The 19,140-nt window shown below is 41.1% G+C and overlaps 1 protein-coding gene across 27 annotated transcripts in view; it reads left to right on the plus strand.

The window, feature by feature from the left end:
* Positions 1–18,152, plus strand: part of RIMS2 (regulating synaptic membrane exocytosis 2) — a gene marked incomplete at its 5' end in the record, with an annotated part of 447,679 nt that extends 429,527 nt beyond the window's left edge. For 26 of the 27 annotated variants that reach the window (XM_082754487.1, XM_082754461.1, XM_082754481.1 and 23 more), the window contains 5 exons: positions 14,351–14,492; positions 15,684–15,796; positions 16,504–16,605; positions 17,193–17,332; positions 17,800–18,152. In XM_082754487.1, coding sequence (XP_082610613.1) covers positions 14,351–14,492; positions 15,684–15,796; positions 16,504–16,605; positions 17,193–17,332; positions 17,800–18,018 — 716 coding nt within the window. In that variant the 3' untranslated portion in view covers positions 18,019–18,152. Of the gene's footprint in view, positions 1–1,126; positions 1,445–14,350; positions 14,493–15,683; positions 15,797–16,503; positions 16,606–17,192; positions 17,333–17,799 lie in introns of those variants that run through there. The other variant, XM_082754477.1, reaches the window with a different exon arrangement.
* Between the last annotated feature and the right edge of the window lie 988 nt (positions 18,153–19,140).

The raw sequence follows: 19,140 nt of genomic DNA on the forward strand, positions 1-19,140 counted from the left end.
CTGTTCAAGATCTTTTATTATTATCCAAGCACAAATAGCATTTTTCAGTCATCAACTCAATGGAATACACTCCAGGTGTAGCTCTATAAGCAATTTTTTGTGATGTTTTGTTTGGCTTCAAACTGGCATTTTTACTGTGAAGTTTGTTAGATCAAACCCTGAATATCATTTACTATTATTTGGGTGGATTTAAAGACTTCTGAAAGATAACAGGGGAAAAAAAAAATCACTTGTACTAATGTTGTGGTTTAAAGTGCCAGTAGCAAAACAACAGCCATGTGCAGGGTTTGGTACTGCTTCTGCATTGTTGTGAACTATAGGGGAAGGAGTTGTTGATGCTGCAAAACACAGCAGTAAGTTGATGGTTTTAATGATGTCCTGTGCTTTAGTTTCTTACCATTTGGGGGGACAATTTGCCAAATGCTATACACAGCATTAATAAATCATCCTGGATAAGCAGAAAGGTAAATGGTGATGAGAACATAGCAATAAAATCAAAAATGCAAATGATGTACCGGAGCTAGGAGCAAAGTGTGTGAATTCAGAAAAGACACCCTTGCATCTGCAAAGGATGTAGGTGTGTGTTAGAAGTTTGAAGCTTCTGAAGCTTTGCTTTAGAAGTGAAGGAGCTTCGCTTGAAGTGAAGGAGCGGTGTGGGATTTGCCTCTTGTTGCAGGGCTGATTCCTCACTGGGTGTTGGACCACTGGCAGCGGGCAGAGCTGAAACAGAGGGGGCAGAAATGAAACCAGGAGCCCTTCTGTGCTGTGCGGGTGACGGAGCCCTGGCACAGGCTGCCCAGAGGCTGTGGGGTCTCCTCCTTGGAGCCCTTCAGCAGCCGCCTGGACGTGGTGCTGGGCACCCTGCTGTGGGTGTCCCTGCTTGGGCACGGGTGGCACCGGCTGGCTCCAGAGGTGGCCAGCCTCAGCCACCCCGTTCCCCTCAGCCCCGTTCGTGCCTCAGGTGCCGTACCGGCTCTGCCTCAGCCTCTCCCCCCGTCCCGACCCATGCGGGCGGTGCCTGTGGGGCGCCGCCTTCCCCACAGGGCGGCCGGGCCCGCCCCCGCCTGCCCACCCGGCGCCGCCCGCTCTCGGCTCGCCCCGCTGACAGGCGCCGGCCCTGCCCTGCCCTGCCCTGCCCGGCCCGCCTCGCCTCATCCCCACCGCGAGCGGCGGAGCCGGCGGAGCCATCGCCGAGCCGGGCGGCTCGCAGCCCGCCCAGCGCTCCCTTCTCTCCGTACCCTCCCTCCATCCCTCCCTCCCGCCGCCAAGACGCCGCGCTTCTTGTACCGCGCCAAGGGCGGGTGCCGCTCGGCCAAGATGGGCCGGCAGACGGCGGCCGGCGGGCGCAGCATGCAGCGCTCGCAGAGCCGGAGCAGCCTGTCCGCCTCCTTTGAGGCGCTGGCCGTGTACTTCCCCTGCATGAACTCGCTGGAGGAGGACGGAGGTGAGGGGACGGGGACGGGGCTGGGGGGCACGGCAGCTGGGAGGAGGCTTTTGGGGTGGCTGGAGTGAGCGGAGAGTCCAGGTGGAGCTTGCAGGTCTCACACCCGGCTGTCTCTGCTCCCTAAAGTCAGCCCCGGCTGTAAAGCACGCTCGTAATTTCCATACGTTTGTTGCAGGACCAGAACTTCACATGGCAAAGAGGAGGAATGCAGGGGGATCTGGCTTCATGTAACTGGGGGGGAGCCCTGGAGAACCTGAGAAATAAAAAGTCCTGGTTCCTGTCTGGGATGTGTGTAACAGATGTGTGTGTGTGCTCAGACACAGCACCAAACCCTCCCAGGGACAAAAGTTGTGTTTCGTGAGTTTACTTTGAAAATCCTGCTTTTGTAAAGAAAACGTTTAAATGTATTTACATGAGCTTAGTCTTCCTTGTGTTTATCAGAAATCATTTAAACTTCTTAATTTCGTTGACGTTAGTTGAGCACATCACACCTTTGGTAGATTTTAGCAATATCGAATCAAGATATCAGTATTTGTACAATCCCACTTGACAGTCTTATATCAGCTGTGTGTGCGCACCATTCATAATCTGCATTTAAAACATAGCATATATCACCTTCCGCATCCCAGGTCGAGAGTTCAGTGGCATATGTTTGTCCCCAGCCTTCACGTGTCTTGATTTATCTTTCCATGTGCAGCAGTCGCTGAAGTGTCATCCCCAGAGCATCTTTCCGTGCTGATGAGGATGCCGAGGTTGGTGCCTTGCCTTTGCCCTGGTCCCTGCTCAGGGACTGGTCGGGTTGGCTCTTAATGTAGAAAATAGGGAGCTCCTCCCTGGGGCAAAATGTGCTGTCCTTCAGTACTCTCATCTGTTCCCTGCCATGAACAGAGAAATGAACTGCAAAATATTGCCGGTAGACTGAAGGGTAGGCTTCAGAGGGCATTTTGTTTAATCTTTTGACATGCTAATAAACTCTGCGGATGAAAACACACATTTTTAAAGGACTGAAAATATCATAAATTATGCTAAAATGCTTAGGTATTCTTTAAAGGTTGTTCCATCCATTCCAGAACAGTTGTCTCTTCAGTCCTGATTCTTAGTTACAATAATGGCATTAGCCCAGTGTGAAATCAGAGTATTGATTTGTATTGTTCTGGTCTGTTTTCTTTACTTCTCTAGGAAAAGAAAATAATAATTTATTCCTCAGTTGAGACCCGTCTATGTTTAAAGCTATTCACTGACTTGAAGAAATCTGAACTTTATGGAAATCAATAGAAGAATACCTGTTAGTTTAATGTTAATTCAATTGTAATGATTTATTTAGTTTGTGCTGGCAAGTTATTTAAAAAGTAGTGTTAAACGACTATATACAGGTTTTTTTTACATGTTGTGTTTATTTAAGTTATCTGATCCTATGTAGATTTAGGCTACGCTTTAAAATGCATTTCGTGTAGTTCAAATGAAAGAGCAGAGATGCAATTGCTGTGTAGTTTCTGCACAGCTGAGTCTCTGCTGCCTGAGCCTTCAGACACACCAGGTCACAGAGGCATGGCGGGCATGACAGCTGAGCTGCTTTCCCTAGTGCACTCACTGGGGTTATAAAGAAAAAAATAAAAAGCTGTGTTTTTTGTGTTTTTTTTTTTTTGAATGCAAATCACCTCTGTGCCCTATTTTAATTTGTTGTCTTCTGGATGCTTTTACGCAATTATATTTTTGTACCCGCAGTGTCCTTAAGTTGTTGTGGTATGTGTGCTCCCATGTTTGTGTACTTACTGCTTTACACTTTAATCTGTAAAAGATAAATGTTAAACCCACTACATAAGTTATACATCCTCAAGAGGTAGTTATTTTTGTGTATGATGAATAGGTTAAAAAAAAAAAAAGATAACCCACTACACAGAGGTGCTTTTACATTTTCCACTCAGTCACACTTTTAATACAAATAGAAAATCTGTTCTTGTTGAGGCATTTATTTATGATGCACCCTTGAAGACTTATGTTCATTAGCTGCTGAAATGAATACGCTGGCCCATAGGTATGCCTTTGGGTAGGAAAGTACATCTGTAATGTCAAGTTTCAAAGTCACCAAAAAGTAAGTCAAAAGAAGGTATTAATAGGAACAAATTCAGAAGCCATTTTAGAACACCATGAATGAGAAGACAGATTTGAGTGTCAGTTGATGAAGAAAGGAGACTTCTTCAGCCCTGGCATCCAAGCTGTGATGCGCTGAAGAGGCTGTGGAGAGGCTGCAGGTTTCCAGCTCAGTGGCAGCCATGAACTTGTCGTGGGTTGGCCAGGTTTACAGCCCAGGGCTCTGATACTGGTCCTTGTGTTTCTGACTTGCTAATCAGCTATGTGAGTCCTTCAGGTTTGCCCCCCAATATTTTTTCCATTGTTAGTGTACTTCTGGTAGCTGTGCTTGTGCACACCCAGAATTAACACTTCATGTGGTACCAGAGCAGATTACATCTGTTATGGAAGTGTCAAGGTTTTCAGAAGATGTCTTTAGTATATTTTGTTACCTTTGTGGATAATAGAGGGCACAGCCTGCATCCTAAAGTGGGAATTAGCATCACCTGGTGCTCGGAACAGATTCAAATTACGTGGATGTCATCGAAGAGAGGCATGCGGTGTGAATCTTGAAGCTGCTCTTGAAGCATCTTGAGCCTCACATTTTGTCTCTTAATCCTGGCTCTGAAGTTAAAGGAAACTTTGTCATTAAATTCAAACAACTGGGGAGTTTCAAATGTAAATGTTTGTGACATTGTTTTAGACATCTGTGTAGCGATAATGCGAAATTTCACGCACATAAGATATTTAAAAGCGGTGGATTTGAGTTTACTAAAGTTTCCTGTGGTCGACTGGAAAATGTGCTTGAGCAAGTGAATTTTTGCATGCAGGACTGAAGGTTATCCAGCACACACAGAGGAAGGCAGAGGCTCGGATCACATGTGGTCACTAGAAAGCTTATGTCTGCTTTTACAAGTGGGATTGTTAACTTGGTGCTTCCTCACATTACACAGCGTGTATTGTTTGCTGTACTAAATTTGTGCTACACTTTCCGTTTTATGCTCCTTACATTCACTTCTGCCTTGCATTTACACTGAGGTGTTGATTTGTGCTGTTAAATGGCAGGTTGTCAGGAGTGCAGCCATGGAAAAGCCACTCGTGGCAAGACCTGCATGCAGAAATATGCCCTCCAAAAGGGATTGTATTTCAATCTAATGTCGTCTTCACCAAAACACTGAGTTTTTGGGTGGTAGCAAAGCTGTGAGATTCAAGAGGAAAATCAAATGCTTTGCAGGTGCTGAAGACAATTCGAGAGATAATTTATGATAATTTAAGACATAAATTAATTCAGAAAGAACTGGAAGGCATCTTGGTCTCCCAGTATGTTAGAAAAACAAAAGGCAATTGGAGAGAGGGAAAAAAAAAAAGCCACAGAATGTTCTCCAGCCCAAGACAATCATGCCAGAAATAGCAGGAATGAGTTTTGCTAGCTGAGGAGAATATACATTGCAGTTCTGCATAGTGATGTCTGCCAAAAGAAGTTTCTTGAGTGTGGCCACAGGGGTTCAGTAGGAATCAAACCCGTTGCATGCTGCTGTTACCTAGCTGGTAGCTATCTGGAAACCTGGTTGGAAAAGTTATTTGATCACGTAGGTGCGAGCAGGAGTGTGCCACTGATGCCAGTGAGTGAAGGAGCAGGACTTGAAACGTATCTTTGACTGCTCACTTGAGCACTATTATTGATTTCAGTGGCATTGTTCGCAGATTTATCATCTGCTCGTTGGTAGAGCTGGAATAAAGCTGTGCAGTTCCTGGATTCAGTTCCTGTGGTTAGGCCACCAGATCACGCTGTCCCTCTGGAGGTCCCAGTAGACAATAACAAGCAGACAATAATTTAACCAGAAATAGAAAATGGGGGAAGCAGTAACAATAAATTCATTAACACAGTAATTATTAAAGTGAAGAGAATCCTGCACATGAAGCCGTTATGCTTTAAAATTGTCCTCTTAAAAAGAATAAAGTAATAGCAGGACTATCAGGCGGTGAAGAAAATGAGAGTAACTACATCTTCTTGGGGGAATTGGCCTATTTTTTGGCCTTGGTGGTAAAGATGACCTTGCTTGCGTGGAATGTGCAGAGGCAGAGTCGAGGTGGAAGGTGAGAGAAGGGTATTTTGTCCTGTGGAAAGGTGTCAGCTGTAAAGGACAAAGCTTTAAGGAGCACAGGCTCGAATGATGCTAACACACCAGAGGTTGGCTACTGTGTATCTCCTGCGAAAGTGGGGTGGCTCATCTGGAGGATAAAAATCACTCAACAGAATCTGTATGACGTTAAATTTTATGCTTGCTTTGCTGCTACCACACTGCCTGGGGACTGACTCCAGTCCACCTCTCCGTCCATGCTGCAGGGCTGGCTCTCCCACCTGCACAGCTCCTCTGGTTGGCTCCAGGGCAGGCAGAGGTAGCACAGAAGTCATTTCCAGCAATTTTTGTCTGCCTTTTCAGTCCCAAGGCAGATAAAACCTTTTGAAAAAGAAGCAAAGGAATAGCTATACTGCTGCCAGCAACGCAGAGAATGTGGCTTGAACAAAACACGTGGAGTCTGGGGACTGGCTGGAAAACCAACAGAGGAGAGTGGAGGAGAAAGGTTGACATTCAAAGAAAGTATAGCATGCTTCAGCTGACTGTATGATGGAAATGCCCAGCAGAGTTTTAAAGCTGTATTTCTCATATTTGTTGTGTCACACAGCAGCATCTACCTGAACAGCTCGGGTATGGCTGCGTCAGCAGCTGTGAACATAAACCTGAAAAAACCTGTCCGAGTTAAATCAACATGCTGTAATTGTCATTGTCAGTGGCAAGGTCAACAGCGTAGCAGAGCGGTGGCTGGCTGCGTTGCCGCTTTTTCAATTGCAGAGGTAAATGTTTAACAGCAGTGCTTTGAAAATGGGTCATTACAGTGTGAAACGTCGGAGTTTGGGGAGCTGCGGTTATTTAAATAATGGTATTTGCATGGTACCATTACTCATTTTAGACAAAGCTAAGAGGAAGATCTGTTCCTAATTTGTGTAATCTCAGTAGCCATCCAACTACTTGGCACCATCTATCTCATTAGACCCTAACAGAGGATGTTGAATTGTTTCAACACGCTCACTACATCATTCAAAACTGCTGCACAGATCCTTCTGATAATGTATGTAATCATTCCAGCTATACTAAAAATAAACAAGATTGGGCTAAAGAATGCTGTTAGTGTTGTTATGTATTTAGAAAATACATCCCAATTCATGTAATACAAAAATGAAGAGCAATTGTGAGCTCCTCATTACAGAAACACTTCACTGTTTCAGAAGTTGTAATCTGCTCTTGGCGCTGCGTGGAATAACTGTCATTAATGAGCACACAAGGATGCTCTTCATCCAGGAAAAAGTGCATATAAACCTAATAGCATTATAACACAGAACTGCAGCGATGGTTTCTTTTTACTCAAGACGGTCGTCCTTTGTCATTGGCAAAATCAAAGGCTGGGTTTAGAGGTTGCTCGTGGTGAAGATGTGCACCTAGCTAGCGATTCCTTATGTAAACGGTATGTAAAATTAGAATGTAATACTACAAAATTGCTTGCTCTATTTTTTCAGGATTTTAATAGCCTGGGGATAAGGCTGATTTCCCGCTGCTTTGCACTTTCTGTAGTCAAGCAAATTGCGGTACGGGATGTACAGAGTGGGTATAAAATCCTACCTATCTGCTTATGCACAAAGTCAGACCTATTCTGTCTGAATTGCCAGATCACCAATCTCTATGGGATCACAGCTAAGTGAGGGTACCCAATATGCTGTTCATTCGGGTCACTTGGCACATGGGGCATGCAGCTGTAGGCTGAAAAGCAAAACTCTTCTTTGGTGTCACATCTTTGTGTTTAGCTTTACAGCAATCCTAAGAGGCTTTTGGCTGGTGGGTCCTCTAGCCACACGTACAAGAGTCATGGTCTTACCCGTAACAGAAGCAGAGACTGCTGCAATGGTGCTGGAAATGCCTGAGTGGCTGTGTACGGTTGTGTTGTCCTTCTCAGCCTACTAGTAAAATAAAAAATAAAACAAAGTAGCACAAGCATAATCAGGATGTCCTGATCACTCATGGGCCAAGTAGGCAGTTAAATATATATATATATATATATAAAATGTTTTCTTTGCTTATAAAATCAAAAAGTGTATATTGTTATCATTTCAATAGGGCACGCTTGGTGTTTGATTGTGCCTTTTAAAATGTTCTTAGGTAAGTGTTTATCACATAAGTTTTGTATTTGAAAAGCTGGAAAGCTGTAAAGATTAAGTTAGAAAGTAAAAATGCATAGCTGAAGCTTTTTTCTCTAAATACAGCAGCTCCTGATATCAGTACAATGAATATGGAGGTGAAAAAAAAAAAAAAGGCATTCTTTTCTGAAATATTAAGAGAAGTTGGGGTTATGTATGGAAATGGGGGGTTTCTGTTTCAGTGTGTACTGTGAAGTATGCACTTCTACATTATACTTAAAAATGTCCTTCACTGTGTCAATACTGCAGCCAAAATCTGTACTCAACATCCTTAAAACAAGAAATCCAACCAAAAGTCTTAAAAGCTGGTTTGCTGTCATATGGTGGGGGCCAAGTAACCAACAGAGAAGCGGAGATCCCAGAGGAACACCAGTAACGCCAGCACCCATCCAGACTGGTTCCCTGGGGTGGCTCCCAGCGTGCTGGGGGGCTGTTATCAGAGGTAATTTCCTTGTCAGGAGAATTGACCGAGCTCCAGACCCTGCTGCTGCGGTTCCCTTTATGCCAAGCTGGGATCTCCAGAGCATGGTGTGCAGCACAGGTGTTGAAAAGAAGCTGAAAGCTGTCAGAGGCAGCAATGTGTCAATTTTGTATGTAGCATGCTCAGTACCGATTCTGTATAATAATACAGGGGATACAGGAATTTTAGAAACATTAAAGTAATTATCATGTATGGGAAATACAGTTCTTGTTAATACCTCAGTCTTGTAAAAATATTTTAAAAGCTCTTGGGATCACAAGTGTTGAAAAGCTTGAAGTGATGCCCCACGCAGACAAAAGCAATTTCTGTTGTCTGATGCTCTTAAATATTTGCAGAAGGATCAGTTAAAACTATCAGGAGAATGAAAATGAGCAGAGCAGGGAAATTAAAGTGGCAGAATACAACTTTAAACACATTGAGAAGTGGGAGGGAATAAGGAGCAGGTGCCTGCCTTAAACCACAGCATTGCCTGGGAGCAGCATGTGGTGAACTGACCTCACATCACACAGCCACAACAAGCCAGGGGGGATCTTTTCCAGATTGGAAGTATGAGCAGCCTTGCCATGAAAGGGAAATGAAATACAGACAAAAGGATGCTGCAATTTAGTCTGAGCTTTTTATCCCATGAACAGACAAGATTTTTGATGGCTGCCTCTTGAGTCCCGTATATGGGAGTTCAATGAGAATGGGACCCGATTTGCAGCTGATCATTTCATTCACATCTGTCTTTCTTTCACTTTTTCTTAGGTGCTGTCTTAATTAACCTTAATCTTAACTAACCATGCTTCCAGTGTGGCCAGAGGAAAGGAAGAGGAGGAAATAAAAAGGCACGGGTCAAGAGTGAAAAAGTATTTCTTGACTGAAAATGAAAAGCTAATGAGGGCTCCCAAGAAATTTGAAAACCTCTTCTGACCAGAGGCTGTGAGGCTCTGTTTTAGAGGAAGGTGTGTGGGCACCTCAAAATGTAGTGGAGCACAATGAAATTGTTAAAGAGGAAATGTAGTTCCTTTGCTGCCTGTGATGTGGACAGTCAGTGTGGCTTCTCCACCCCAAAGTCCTTCCATTCTCAGTCTTTGTTGGCCGTCTGGAAGGGAACACCATGTGTCTTTGGGGCAGTTCCTTCCTTCCTGTAGGACAGGATAGGATTTTTCAGAGGATTTTGTAGGCATGGTGTAGACTGAGGCTCTGTTAGTCTAGGCTCTGTCAAACTTTTCCTGCCTGGCTGTCCCCATACTGAAATGCATCCATACTGAAGGCAGCACTGCTTTTGGGTTCCTCTGGCAGGCCATTCCCATCCCAGTCTGAATTTCATAGTGTTCTGTATTGAGATATACGTGAAAGGAAGAACCAGTACAAATATCTTCCCTTCTTCCCTACAAGTACAAAGGGAAGGTCAGTGGTTATAGCTGCTCCTGCCCTGCAGAGGCTCTTTGGGCTTCAGAAGTGCTTGCATTATGCCCTGGGGAGAAACTCCATCAGAAGGGCGGTAACAGGACACTTCATGAGCTGGTGGTGAGCAATGTCTTGAGAGCAGGTAAGATGGGCTCAAAGTTTCTTAAATTGAGGTGGTGGTGGAATCTGGGTTTCCCAGATCTTGCTTAAATAAGGAGATCCTAACCCATACTGGCAGCTTGAGGTCTATGGGTGATGCAAGCAAAGAAACTGCTGAGCTGTGTTTCCCTGCAGTGCTTAAACAAGAGCTAAATGCCAAAAACAGGGCTGTGCCAGATCTATAACTGTGTGTCAGCAAGGGGATTTGAGACCTACCCTGTCCACTTCTCTTAGGTAGGCTCAGGTGTTCTTAGACTCTCTGATAATTTTATCTAACCTGTTCTTCATGTGCCCAGAGCAGGTCTCCAGATACTTAGAGAGTTTTGCTCTTGGAAAATAGTCACTTCATGCTCTTTGTGGATCTAACTCCTGAGTTCAGATGAAAAAAATGAATCAGTTTTTACTCAACCATTTTTGTTTGGTGGGAAGTGGCACTTCAAGCGCTCAAGTGTGTTTCTGAAGCCACAGCTGCTTTGTACTCCATGAGAGTCCAACCGAGAGCTCACATACCACATGGGGACCAGCATAACCAGCTGGCCTCTGCCTGCACCAGCAGTGTCCTCTCCTGGGGCTCTCCTAGCAGACACTTGCCGACAGCAAGCTGAGACCTTGTGCATTCCCCCAGCAGAGGCAGTTATCATCTGGCTGGATCCCAGATCACAGAAGCTAATCTGTTGTGCTCACTGCAGTCTTCAGCTTGCCCTCATCTGGTATGGAAGATCACATCAGGAGTGCTGCACCCTTCATTTCCAAGCGATTTGCACTCCTCGTTATGGGAGCAAATAAATCCACAAGTCATTTAGAAAATACGGCCTGTAGAGTCTATTTGCAGTAACCATATTAGTTAAATTACCAACGTGATTAACTGTAAGAATGAATGTGCTTTCATAAATGCCAGAGCAATTATTTCTGGTAATTTATTCCACTCCATTCAATATAGCCATAAGAATCTGAACTAGTGTTTTTCAGATAATGCATTCCATATTTTTGCTGGCGACTTAAGAGAAATTTCTTCTTTCTAGGGCAATTAGATTATGCTAATTTGGAGAACATTCTCAATGTTCTTTATTAGAGTTCAGTAAATTATGAGGAAATTTATTTTCAGAGTAGGTGGTCAGCAGCATACTTAACAACAAAATACGCTACTAATCCTCTCATTTCCTCATCCTTTCATTGGGAGAAGTTAAAAACTGTGTGAAGTGAGTGTATATGTGTAAGTACTTGATGATTACGAATCCAGATTGCCACCTTTACACTGGCACCAGTTCCGTGTTTACTTTTGTGTAAGGCAGATGCACCCTCAAGTTACTGATCTAGCTAGAGAGCAGCATCATTTCATTTGGGATCTTTAAAATGTATGATTTCAGAACTGGTTTTATGAAATGATCAGTCTTAGAAGAAGAACAACTTCTAAAAGTGTTGTTGGTTGGTTACTTTTGGGCTAGATCTGGTAAAGAGGGCAGACACACAAGTAGTTGAATCAACACAGCTGAGGGTATTCTAATTTCTAGGTAAGGATGAGGGGAAACAGTTTGAATTTACTGGAGCAGTAAGACCTTCAGCCAGGTCTTCCACCAGCTACAGCTTGTAAGTGTGCTACCGAAGACTTTCTTTGAGCTGAGAATGCTTCACATTTTTATTACTGCTTGCAACCTTTTAAGTATTTTAATGCTGAACTTATGAAACATGAACTATGAATCATATAAATACCATTTTTGCATCTAAATTGCTTGAGAAATTCTGTGATTTGGTTTGTTATGTTTTTCCAGGGACCAAAGTAGTGGTAGTATTGTGAAATCACGTTTAAGCATTTCTCGTGTCTATTATTACATATTAGTTTAGCCAAGCTTAATCTGAAAGAATACTCATCTCTAAACGGCAGCTCTGGAGTCATGTCTGTGAGCTGAGGCTTTTTCTGAGCTTCTGTTTCAAAATGCCATTTTGCTGTTAAAATCTTCAGTTCTTATTTCAAGAAGCATCAACATCATGATTAGCATCGTGCTAACATCAGCCTTACTGCCGAAAGGTCAGATCTTCCTCTTTTGAGGCCATCAGAGAGCTGTGCCATTTTCTGCTGAAAACTTGAAAATTGTTATTCACATTGGCTCTTTTGGACCCTCCTTAAATTCAGCGTTAGGGTCCAAATAATTCCTGTTTATCACCTGCATTTATACTTAATGTTCAGCTTTCATTCCCTAACAAAGTTGCATCTTCTCAGCTGTTGGCTTGTCTTCCTGCGAACCAGAGCACTTATTTCAATTAATGTGAATGTGGGAAAGGAACACTGGTGCAAAGGGATGCAAAGAACAGCTGGTGAAACACGTGTCTCTATGAAGACTTGAATGGCAATTACACTAGTTGTGCCTTAATTTCTCAGTAAATTGATATGCAACAGATGTGTTGATTTTTTTTCTATGAATGTTTTGGTATTGCAAAGGCAGATACAAAATTTAAATTATAATTCAGAGAAAAAATCTGCCTTGCTAATTAATAAAGGTTACTGTAATACTCTTTCATGTATCATATAGTCAAACTCATATTTATCCCAACCCCAAAAATCTTTGAAATATGGTACAAAAACTTGAAGAATCATGTAAGATGGAGTCGTTCTGTTAAATTTGTATAATTCACGTTTACAAGAATGAAATGAAAATTACCACCATTTAACAAGAATGAATACTAAGTAATCAAAAGAGCTCTTAACATCGGAAGGGTGACATCCTGTAACAATACTTTGGTGAATGGAGCGTGGAGCTTCGGGAGCCGCGTACCTTTCAGATTCAGCTGTAACACTGTGTACCTTCTCTACAAGACAATGGCACATTTTTTCCAGGCAGTTTTGCAGTAATGTTTCTTTGATCTGAATGATTGGATTTTAGACCAATGTTGGACCAATGTTGGAAGTCAGCTGCCAGCTTTCATTAGTTTAATATAAAAAATAGAAGAGCAGACAGTTGGAACAATACAACCCAATTGTTGACTTCTGCCCTTCATTTTCCATATGTCATGTTAGCCTTGTATTTTATTTTATATATGAATTTATTGCTCCAGATAATAATGGGTATTTTCAGAACTAGCTTTGACAGAGTAAAAAAATGATTTCTTTCTGTGTAGGTACCAAATTAATGGATGGTACCTAAGGGGCAAGGTGAAAATCTACAGCAAAATTGTTTTTCTTACTTTTATTTATATTGTACTGATTAAAAGTTGTGGTATTAAGGAATGTATAGAAGTCATGTGACTTCTAACATGACTACAAGGCGTGAATGAACCATTCATGATGCTGATACGCATCATGTCTCACGACAGCTAAATGCTACTGAAAAGTTATTAAACATTTTTTGATGGGGCCAGTGGGTTTTCAAGGTATTTGAGGTATCTGTTTCCCACTTCTCGAAAATCCCCATGTTCTTTACCTGACATGTATCCCTCCTTGCTGTTCTGCCCTCTGGTGTGGGATGAGCCAGAGGAGCTGAAAGGACAGCAGTCTACAAAAGACTGCAGAAGAGGACAAGGTCCTAGATGTTCCAGGATCTTGGATATTTCTGCCCACTCAGTGCATCAAGTGGATTAAAAAATCTGGTATCATTTGGTGTCATGTATATTTAGAGTTATTACTCTGTAATCAGTATATCACACATTATTGTGAGGGGGTTTTATCCATTGAATAGGTAAATGAAATTGGAATACTGCATTCCCTGCACTATTGCAGGGAATAATTAAAATCAGAAATGATGTGGAGTGACTGTCTTATTCATGAAAGAAAAACTGAGGCTTTATGCAGTTCTTGATTTTTGTTTTCTGGAATTTTAATACATTTTCCGTCTGAGGTCTTGATCAAAATTCTGACACTAAACTAATACTATATTCAGTTCTTTTATTTTTTTTCTCCTTTACTAAGTTTTGAGTACTTTTCCCTTATCCAGTACCCAGCTATCTCTCACTTTGCTGTTTTTACAACTAAAATTAAGCTATGCAAATGGATACAAAAAATGTTACTCTTGGAGATGGAAATAAAGTTTCATATTGTGCATAAGGGTCACTATGGTATTTTTTAGGGGATGGGAAGGGTCCTTGATTTGTTGTTTACTGTCCTCACTAATGGATGTCTGTAGCTTGATGTCTGCAAGCAGATAATGACCAAATATTCTTAAATCCAATAATTCAGCTGGATTAAAACATTCCTGAGACACTGCAGGTTTTGACATAATGGCAGCACTCTAATTGAATCCCTAGGAGGGATGTGTTCATCCATAGGAAACGTATTTTAAGCAGACTAGATTACGGCTGGTGTAAATCTGGTTACCTCCACAGGCAGACTTGTGTATTGTGTCTGAATAGCTGGTAGTGACAGGACTAAGGTATCTCAACAGGTATTTATGATGAGTGTTCTGTCTGCTTGCTTATTAATAAAATACTGATATTTTTTAATGGAAGACTCGGTACAGGTCAGTGATTTCTGGCTTCGACTGCTGCTGCGGCGTGGAGCGGTGCCCTGCAGGACCAGCTAGGGTGGCACGGTGCGATGGAGACCTCTGTTTTGTCTCCACAGAGGCAGGGGGTAAGAAGCTGCGGAGCACCGTCCAGAGGAGCACTGAGACGGGGCTGGCCGTGGAGATGAGGAACTGGATGACCCGTCAGGCCAGCCGCGAGTCGACGGATGGGAGCATGAACAGCTACAGCTCCGAGGGAAAGTAAGCAGCAGTTACTATCGTGGTCACCTGTCGTTTCTGCACAAAACTGATGGTTAGACAAAAGTGAGGTGAATGCTGTAGGTCATGTTCAGTCAAAATCCCTTCCACAAGCTAGTGTTATTGATACACTGCTCAAAGACCAAGCCTAATTTTTCTCCTGTAGCCAAAAAAAAGTCTCTCTCCAACTCCATCTGTGTGGAAGTATGAGACTGTCATGTATTTTAATGTCCCATATGCTTTTCATAAAAGTTATGGACCTCTGAGTGGTATGTCCGAGGCACTGGCCAGACAAGTCTTATTGTGGATAGATTGTTTTAGTGGTATTTCCAGCATTGGACAATATACCTTTACTGGATGATACATCTCAAAAGTCCTGGTCAATGTGCTGTATGCACTTGAGATGGACGTTTATTTATGGTTGGTCATTACAAATCTCACTAGTTTTTTCGACCTTTTCTTTTAATTGATCATCTAGAAGACTACTGTTTTTCTCAAGCAGTTATTGACCAGATTGTTTTTCTTAGTAATTGTTGACCTTTATTTGGTCGCATAGAATTTATGGCAAGAATCTGAATTTTGAGGTACTTTGGTCATTTTCCATGATGAATTTAATTTCCATTATTGAATATATGTCATTCCCCAAGACATAATATATGACATATATAATGAATGATAATTTTAAAAGGTGCTTTTAATAATAGTGACCAGTGTTCCGTCTAATATATTTATTTCACTGGATACTTTTGACATTCAGCCATTGAGTTGATGTTGACTGAGAAGCATGAGAAATTTTACCTTCATGTAACTAAAGTACTGGTAAGGGCATGTATTAATACCTTATTGAACTGATCTCCTATTAATACTACAGTAATTAAGAGGCCTTTGATATATTGGGAAAAGAGAGCATGACGCAATAATAACACTGTGGAAGTTAGAATCAGTGAGGATTAGCACTTCCTTCACCTGCTCAAGTGATTATATGCTGGAGGCTGAATTACTACATGCTGAACATCAGGAAGTTTTGACAATTACAGTAATTATTTTGTTGTCTTGTCAGTGTAAATAAGTTCCTTGTAAGCAGTATTACCAGAATTATAACTGATAAAGGCAAAACATCTAGAAAACAAAGCAAAAGGCAAGATCAAGAGTATTTACTGATTTTACTTATTTATTTCCAACATTCTTTTTCAGTTTGATTTTCCCTGGTGTGAGGTTGGCTGCAGATAGCCAGTTCAGTGATTTTCTGGATGGTCTTGGTCCTGCCCAGCTCGTAGGGCGACAGACTTTGGCAACACCATCAATGGGTAAGCATTTTTGCCCTATAGATACAAAATAAACTACTGGGTCTGGTAATTAGAACACAGAAATTATCTAGGTTCCAGTTCTTTAAATAAGGATTTCCCATGAGGTTTTGAACAAGTCAGTTAGGACCAGCACTATAACCTGAGCCCTAGCTGAAAATAATTTTGGATACTCATTAGGATATTCAAAAGTAAAAAGGTGGTTTGAAAAATTCAGTCTTTAATCTGTTCTTCTTCAGTTTTCCATCTTTGAAATGTGGCTGAGACCTATTTTTTCTCTGAAGTACTTGGCTAGTATTGAATAAAAATGGGAATTTAGGTGCAAAGTATTTATTATTGTTCTTACAGACTTTTTACATGCAGAAGTATTTTTTCATACCTTTTCTTAAACTAGAGGCAGGGTGAAGAGATTCCAAGCAATTTCATAGAGCAGCTTTGTACTAATTCCCTTGCTGCCTTTATTTCTCTGAAATTCTTGAGACAGATATATAGAATTTAATTTGAAGTAATAGAGGCACAGGAAAAGGGAGATGAGGAGTTATTAAAGTTTTTTTTTTTATTGTTTACTAATATAAATAGTAGTGAAGAGAATAGGTATTAAGTTATCTAAAAGTGTTCACATCTGGATCATACTTATTGGTAGGTTGCAGAAGATACAAGTCATTGAATATTCATCCTTTTTTTTTTGTGTGTGTGTGTGTGTTCTCTAGGAGATATCCAGGTGGGAATGATGGACAAAAAAGGACAATTGGAAGTAGAAATTATCCGAGCCCGTGGCCTTGTTGTAAAACCAGGTTCAAAGACACTGCCAGGTAAGGTAGAAAAGTCTTAGCAATGTGAACTTTGAGGGAAGTGAAGAGGGAATCAACAAGAGGTGTGGAATAGGTATCTACTCTGCAAAGTAGACTAGTAGATAACTTAGTCCTTTTTTTATAATCTGATGTCCTATAACACTCTGTGGAAAGGACGATATATTAATACTTCTAGCAAGCTCTTCTGCCAAAATAGAAATTGTGTCAGAGTTGTTTCTTCACTAATTTTCACCTAGTAGATTATTTTAAATTACTAACAATTTGGAGCATTGATCCAGATCTCACCAAACTCAATGCAAGTCATTCATTTACTTAACAAGCCTATTTTGCATACTGTACAGTAAAGTGATGCTATAGATAAGAATACCTGATTTTTCAAGGTCAAAATCTGGATATTATTTTTTCTTTTTTTTGGGGGGGGGGTAAAGAAAACGCATGGATGTTTCGCATGTTAATAAATGTTAATACTGCTTGTGGAGACTTATTATATATGTTATGTATCTGGTAAAAGGCAGATTTTAGCATATGGTGATAGAACATTGCATCTTTTATGCAAAAATTTAGATTTATTTTTCTTCCCTTCTCAGCACCATATGTAAAGGTGTATCTATTAGAAAATGGAGTCTGCATAGCCAAAAAGAAAACAAAGGTAGCAAGAAAAACGCTGGAACCGCTTTATCAGCAACTTCTATCATTTGAAGAAAGTCCCCAAGGAAAAGTTTTACAGGTAATTTGCATCAATACTCTTCTGAATCTGAGAATGCCACCTATTCAGTTCCCACTGAATGATTTTCAAAAATCTTTCATGCGTAATTTGGCAAGTTCTACCGTTTCAAAGACTTGTTGATTACCAAAATAGCACAGTAACACACCTATTGATGACTACCAAGTAGAAAGTGCTAGACAAAAGTCAGTTGTAGATTATTTTGTCTGTACTACAATGTGCTCCTTATCTCACTCAGCTTTCTTAGTATAATAGATAACTGCTCAGTTACTGCCCTGCTCATTAGTGCCTCTGCATTGTGGTAATATAAGCTGAACTATATCAGTAATATACACTGAACTATATCAGCAGTGGAATATTTAATTCTTTACTACATAGAATTAAGTGGAGGCATCTGAAGAATCAGACTGAAGCTCTTGTTATTGTTGCTGATTTTTTTTTCTATTTTCTTGTGTTTCCTTTGCTAACAGATAATTGTTTGGGGAGACTATGGACGTATGGATCACAAATCCTTTATGGGAGTGGCACAGATACTTTTAGACGAACTGGACCTGTCCAACATGGTGATTGGGTGGTTCAAACTCTTCCCTCCTTCTTCCCTAGTAGACCCAACTTTAGCTCCTCTCACCAGAAGAGCTTCCCAATCATCTCTTGAAAGTTCAACAGGACCTTCGTATGCTCGCTCATAGCGTCTGTGAAACTGTTGTCATAGCAACCAGCGTTACAAAAAAAATAAAATTACAGGTCGCAAACCCTGGTAACACTGCATGCTTAATGTTGTGTCTTCTGAGCCTGTTTCTAGGGCTACAACGCGATCCTGTGTTCTCAAGGAAGTTGCACACATTGTGCCCTACAGAAGGCCCTCAGGTGAAGGACTGAAGTCATGAAGAACTGATAGGTTTGGAGTTCAGGGACACTCAGTTTTGGTCCAATCTGAAGCCATGGACTAAACTAAAAGAATCAATCTGTTTCATGCAACAAAAGTCCTTTTCAATGGCATATCTATTTTGTTGCTCCTGTTTCTTTATTTATCTGCCCTCCCTCCCTAAAGCTTGGTTATGCCACAGAAATGGAGTTAACCTCCCATGAAGCCATGTTACAAGTCAGTGGATTTGCAGACATTGGAAGAAAAGAAGAATGCAAGGATGCTGGAAAAGTCAACTGTCATTTGAAACAGTTACTTGAGATCTGAAAACTCTTCATACTGGAAAGGTTCAAGACTTCAAGTGGTGGGCTTCATACCTCCAGCTATAGATACAGTGAAACCCCAGATGTGATGGACTCTCTGAAAAATAAATTCTGTGGATATACTGTACTGTATGAAATTAAAGAAACTTTTTTGCATGGACACAGATTTAGCTGAACACTTAAATTATTTTCTTGGGGCTGCAACTTGCAAAAAAAAAACAAAAAACAAAAGAATAAATCAGCCATTTTCAACAGTTTATATTATTTTTAAAAATAAATTTCACTAGTGCATGGTTTTAAAGGGAAGAGAATGCAACAGGGTGATACAAAGACACACCACGTTTATCATTCTTTAAACCAGTCATGGTCTGTATTTTTGCAGACGTATATTAAAAATAAAAAAAATAATTTCTAGCAAATATTTAAAATTCTGTTTATGTGACAAGAAATAAGTGTAATATATTAAATTTATTTAAATGTAAAAGGTACAAGCCTTGTAAAGTTCAACATAATGTGCAAATTGTACACATCTTTTACCTCCTCCTTTCTCTATCTCTCCTCCCAGTCTCTCTTCTTCCTTTTGCTCTTTTTCCCCTCCACCTCCCAGGATGATCATCATAATC

The sequence above is a fragment of the Aythya marila genome, assembly GCF_965140915.1.
Source record: "Aythya marila genome assembly, chromosome: 2".
In the NCBI taxonomy this organism is placed as follows: Eukaryota; Metazoa; Chordata; class Aves; order Anseriformes; family Anatidae; genus Aythya; species Aythya marila.